We start from the raw sequence: 5,928 nt of genomic DNA, 5'->3' as shown, positions 1-5,928 counted from the left end.
ACACACACACACACACACGCACACACACTCACACACGCACACACACTCACATACACACACACACACTCACTCGCACACACGGACACTCACACACGCACACTCACGCACACACTCACACTCACGCACGCACACACACTCGCACACACTCACACACACGCACGCACACACACTCTCGCACACACACACACTCGCACACACTCACGCACACACTCTCGCACACACACTTGCACGCACACACACACACACTTGCACACACTCACGCACACACACACACACTTGCACACACTCACACATACACACACACGCACTCACGCGCACTCACACACACACACACTCACGCGCACTCTCACACACACTCACGCGCACACTCAGACACACACGCAGGCACACACACTCACACATACACACACACACACACACACGCACACACACACTCACACACACTCTCTCTCATGTCTGTTGTCTCTGTCAGGTTCACACACATAAGAAGCGCCAGACGCACCGGCCGGTGGAGGTGCGGGGGCCCCTGGGCTGCTGGGAAGGGCCGGTTCACGGGGCCCGGCAGCTGATGGATCTGTTCGCCGTCACCTGCATCGAGACGAGTCACTATGTGAGCTTCGTCAAACACGGACCCCAACCCACGGACTGGCTGTTCTTCGACAGCATGGCCGACCGAGAGGGTAATGTTTCATTAGATAATTCAGATTATATTTAAATATATCTAGTATTATTCATTTTTAATTATATTAAATATATTTATTAAATAAAACAATTCATATTTGATTTTTAAGCATTTTTATTAATTGAATAATTTTATAATTTTATTGTTTTTTTATTTTAATAATAATATTATTTTATTTTAGTTTTTATTATTTAATTTTTTATTTGCTTTAATCTGTGTGTGCGTGTCTGTGTGTGCATGTCTGTGTGTGTGTGTGTGTGTGTGTTTGTGCGTGTCTGTCTGTGTGTGCATGTCTGTGTGTGTGTGTGTGTGTGTCTGTCTGTCCGTGTGTGTGTGTGTCTGTCTGTCCGTGTGTGTGTGTGTCTGTCTGTCCGTGTGTGTGTGTGTCTGTCTGTCCGTGTGTGTGTGTGTCTGTCTGTCCGTGTGTGTGTGTGTCTGTCTGTCCGTGTGTGTGTGTGTCTGTCTGTCCGTGTGTGTGTGTGTCTGTCTGTCCGTGTGTGTGTGTGTCTGTCTGTCCGTGTGTGTGTGTGTCTGTCTGTGTGTGTGTCTGTCGGTCCGTGTGTGTGTCTGTCTGTCGGTCCGTGTGTGTGTCTGTCTGTCTGTCTGTCCATGTGTGTGTGTGTGTGTGTGTGTGTCTGTCTGTCCGTGTGTGTGTGTCCGTGTGTGTGTCTGTGTGTGCATTAAGCTAAAATTGTATATTAAAAACGATATATATAGACAAAATATGAAAATATGACTCAGATTTTTATTTCACCTATGCAGACACAAAAAATCATGCAAATTTCAACAATTAAATGTGTAAAAAGTCACATCTATAGTCAAACTTCCACTTCAGAGCAGCAAAACATTAAACAAACTTTATCAATTTGAAGAAAATCACAGAACAGATCAAAACACAAGAGATCGGCATTAACACAAATCATCAGTAGAACTTAACTATCAGCATGAGTGGGTTAAAGGTTTCATGTTAAATACACTGTGTGTGTGTGTGTGTGTGTGTGTGTGTGTGTCCGTGTCTGTGTCTGTGTGTGTCCGTCCGTGTCTGTGTGTGTCCGTGTCTGTGTGTGTGTGTGTCCGTGAATCAGAATTTAGCAGCCTCGGTCTCTGATTGGCTGGAATTATGGCACCTTGTAACACTGGGTTGTGTTGAGCACGCAAGCTGGTGGCATTTAGAGAGCAGTGAGGGGGGCATCAGGTGAGCAAGCTAGTGGAACGTTGCACGCGCTAAAGAGAAGGTCTGCACACATCCAAAAACGTATTTTAAATGCAAAATTAATTTTCATGCGCTCGAAATACTTTCTTCTTTGCGAGACAAACATTTTCTCCACAAAACTCAGTTCGCGCGCGTGCAAAACGCACTTTTGCGCGCTCAAAATATGATCTTTCGCGCAGAATTGTGGCAGAAATGTAATCCCATAGAGCTCCAGTCAGCAGTGGCTGCAGGGTCTGGTGCATCTGATCGGGAATCTGCTGGGATCCGCGGTGGCCGTCTACAAGTGTCAATCAGTGGGGCTCCTCCCGACGCACTCGTCTGATTGGCTGGCTGTTCAGAGCCTGAATAATTCATGAGCTCGTGTTTGTGTGTGCTTTCACATGGTTCTCATTGTGTTTGTTTTTCTAGAGACGAGATCATGGGCGGAGGGATGGTCATGTGACACACACACACACACACACACACACACACAGTGTATTTAACATGAAACCTTTAACCCACTCATGCTGATAGTTAAGTTCTACTGATGATTTGTGTTAATGCCGATCTCTTGTGTTTTGATCTGTTCTGTGATTTTCTTCAAATTGATAAAGTTTGTTTAATGTTTTGCTGCTCTGAAGTGGAAGTTTGACTATAGATGTGACTTTTTACACATTTAATTGTTGAAATTTGCATGATTCTTTGTGTCTGCATAGCGTGTTTGTGTGTGCTTTCACATGGTTCTCATTGTGTTTGTTTTTCTAGAGACGAGATCATGGGCGGAGGGATGGTCATGTGACACACACACACACACACACACACACACACAGTGTATTTAACATGAAACCTTTAACCCACTCATGCTGATAGTTCTACTGATGATTTGTGTTAATGCCGATCTCTTGTGTTTTGATCTGTTCTGTGATTTTCTTCAAATTGATAAAGTTTGTTTAATGTTTTGCTGCTCTGAAGTGGAAGTTTGACTATAGCTGTGACTTTTTACACACATTTAATTGTTGAAATTTGCATGATTTTTTGTGTCTGCATAGGTGAAATAAAAATCTGAGTCATATTTTCATATTTTGTCTATATATATCGTTTTTAATATACAATTTTAGCTTAATGTAAAAGAAGGATATATAAAGATTTTATTCTTATAGACATATTTAAAATAAGCATTCCTTGTTTGGGTGACATTATATTTAAAAGACATGTCTGGGTCATATTTCACCTCTAATGCAAATGGCAAAACAATAAGAAATTGTTCTATATATATATATATTTAATGTATTTTAATATTTTGGCTTAAAGTGCAAGAAGGCTATAAAGACATTAAAAACATTTATGTTAAGTACATTAGTTATATATACACATGCATACTTAAATTATTACATTTATATATATTAAATACATCTACATAAAGAGTGGCTCATATTTAGTTTAGGTGAAGTTAACTTTTTAACTTTTTACACATTTAATTGTTGAAATTTGCATGATTTTTTGTGTCTGCATAGGTGAAATAAAAATCTGAGTCATATTTTCATATTTTGTCTATATATATCGTTTTTAATATACAATTTTAGCTTAATGTAAAAGAAGGATATATAAAGATTTTATTCTTATAGACATATTTAAAATAAGCATTCCTTGTTTGGGTGACATTATATTTAAAAGACATGTCTGGGTCATATTTCACCTCTAATGCAAATGGCAAAACAATAAGAAATTGTTCTATATATATATATATTTAATGTATTTTAATATTTTGGCTTAAAGTGCAAGAAGGCTATAAAGACATTAAAAACATTTATGTTAAGTACATTAGTTATATATACACATGCATACTTAAATTATTACATTTATATATATTAAATACATCTACATAAAGACTGGCTCATATTTAGTTTAGGTGAAGTTAATATCTGAATCATATTTCACCCCAAATGCAGTTAAAAAAAAAAATCATATTAACATTTTTTGAATGTCAAATTTTAGCTTAAAGGAAATAGGAAAGGCATACATGTTGAAAGACATATTATAGACATATTTATTATTAAAGACATATAATTGTTTTTTGTTTATATACATATTAAAACGAACACTATTGTTATAAAACACTACAAGTCAAAGTTTGGGAGTTGTTCTCATTTTCTCAGCTTTTTCTGAGAATTGTTGATGTGTTTTTCTAGTTTATTTGAAGTGTTTCAGCAGGAAAGTGTTTCTCTGGATGAGCAGGAGAATGCTTGAGCGGTTTACTGACGGAGCAGAGCTGAGCTGAGCTGAGCTGGATGTACTGGTCGAGCCTGCTGTGTGTGAGCTCTCTCAGCGCCTGACACATGATGAATGCTGCAGAGCAGGGCCTCCGCCCAGACGGGTTCCTCTGGAGCACAGCAGCATCTCTCCTGGGTCAGTGACCTCTCAGAGAAACACAGAAACATCCTCCACAAGCTTCACTGCCTCACACAAACACAGCAGAAGGACCGTTCAGGTGTTTCTCATACAGATCGAATCTAACGGGAGACAGATACTCTAAAAACCCTTCCCCTTCCTAAAGGGTTTTCAATAGAAACGCCAGAAATATGAATGACCCGTCGCATGATTTCAGGCTTTTATGACAAATATCTATATTTCCGGGCGCCCCTGACTGTACAGTACATCTGACATTTACAAATATAGATTCCCATTACAAGAGTTTGTCGTTTATAGCCTGAAGAAACTTTACCGAACACAGTTTTCAGAGAAAATATGAATATTCACTGTCTTTGTAGTTAAAGTTTGGAAGTGTTTGTGGTGGTGGTATTATTGTATTTATGCAAAAACCACACAATTAGACACAATTAGACACTGATTTTGGGATCTTTATTTATGCCAAATGATTTAAGATCAAGTATAGACAGAAATATATATAAATAATTTTATATTTAAAATATATTGTACATTTTGAAATGTGTATATATATATATAGGTTTTTATTATATATATATATATATATATATATATATATACATATAAATATAAATAAAATCCAGAGAAAAAACGTTTACATGGATAAACATTGAGAGAGACTGTCATTTTTTACTTTCTAAAGGTTTTATAATCGATCAGAAAAATCGGATTCTTGCCTAAAAAATGTACATGTATGTGTAAAAGAATCAGCAAGAATAATAAATCAGTGAAAACTGTACTTAATAAGAGTTTGTGATAAAGAAACACTGAGAGACAGTGGGCGGGGCCTCGCTGATTGACGGCTGTGTGCGTAAGAGGGCGGGGCCAAGCGTGCGTTTAGTGGGCGGGGCTCAGCTCGTGAAGCTCCAGGCTTCTACTTCAGTGTTTTGTCAGATGGGTTCGGCTTCGTTTCACACAAATACTCCTTAAGCTTCCTTTTAGTACCACCGCCTTCTCAACTCTTAATCCAGCCATTTGTTTGGGATCTTTGACTTCCTTTGCTCACTACTGCTAGCTGCGACTGATCGGTTTACTGACGCTCGCTTGGCGTTAGGTGAGGAGGAGGAGGAGGAGGATGATGAAGAAGACGCATCCGTTCGCGTATGAAGTGAATGTAACAGCAGCTCAGCGGATTCGGGTAAGATCCTCTCTTTCATCCTCACGCGCTCGCCTGCGCGCACGTCACAAACATCACCATGGTAACCCAAGTTTCCGCCAAGATTGTTGCTACATTGAAACTAAACCCAGCAGTGAACGAACTTAACAGAACTAAACGCTAAATGTAACGCTTAAACGTGGCGCTTAAACGTAACGCTTACATGTAGCGCTTAAACGTAGCGCTTAAACGTAGCGCTTAAACGTTGCGCTTACATGGAGCACTTAAACGTAGCGCTTACATGGAACACTTAAACGTAGCGCTTAAACGTAGCACTTAAACGTAGCGCTTAAACGTAGCGCTTAAACGGAACGCTTAAACGGAACGCTTGCATGTAGCACTTAAACGTAGCGCTTAAACGTAGCGCTTAAACGGAACGCTTACATGTAACGCTTAAACGTAGCGCTTACATGTAGCGCTTAAATGTAGCACTTAAACGTAGCGCTTAAACGT

At 39.5% G+C, this 5,928-nt stretch overlaps 2 protein-coding genes across 3 annotated transcripts in view; both read left to right on the top strand.

Annotated features, from left to right (window-relative positions):
* Nucleotides 1–2,940, top strand: part of cyld3 (cylindromatosis (turban tumor syndrome) 3) — a 15,345-nt gene extending 12,405 nt beyond the window's left edge. The window contains exons 10-11 of the mRNA XM_016260640.1: nucleotides 473–680; nucleotides 2,924–2,940. Coding sequence (XP_016116126.1) covers nucleotides 473–680; nucleotides 2,924–2,940 — 225 coding nt within the window. The remainder of the gene's footprint in view (nucleotides 1–472; nucleotides 681–2,923) is intronic.
* A 2,179-nt stretch (nucleotides 2,941–5,119) lies between these two features.
* Nucleotides 5,120–5,928, top strand: part of lpcat4 (lysophosphatidylcholine acyltransferase 4) — a 16,342-nt gene continuing 15,533 nt past the window's right edge. For both annotated transcript variants that reach the window (XM_016260643.1, XM_016260644.1), the window contains exon 1: nucleotides 5,120–5,457. In XM_016260643.1, the coding sequence (XP_016116129.1) occupies nucleotides 5,395–5,457 (63 nt within the window). In that variant the 5' untranslated portion in view covers nucleotides 5,120–5,394. The remainder of the gene's footprint in view (nucleotides 5,458–5,928) is intronic.

Source organism: Sinocyclocheilus grahami, unplaced genomic scaffold, assembly GCF_001515645.1.
Source record: "Sinocyclocheilus grahami isolate Dianchi unplaced genomic scaffold, SAMN03320097.WGS_v1.1 scaffold2137.1, whole genome shotgun sequence".
NCBI classification, from domain to species: Eukaryota; Metazoa; Chordata; class Actinopteri; order Cypriniformes; family Cyprinidae; genus Sinocyclocheilus; species Sinocyclocheilus grahami.
The sequence above is the reverse complement of the archived record's forward strand: the minus strand, read 5'-3'. Positions and strand labels throughout refer to the sequence as shown.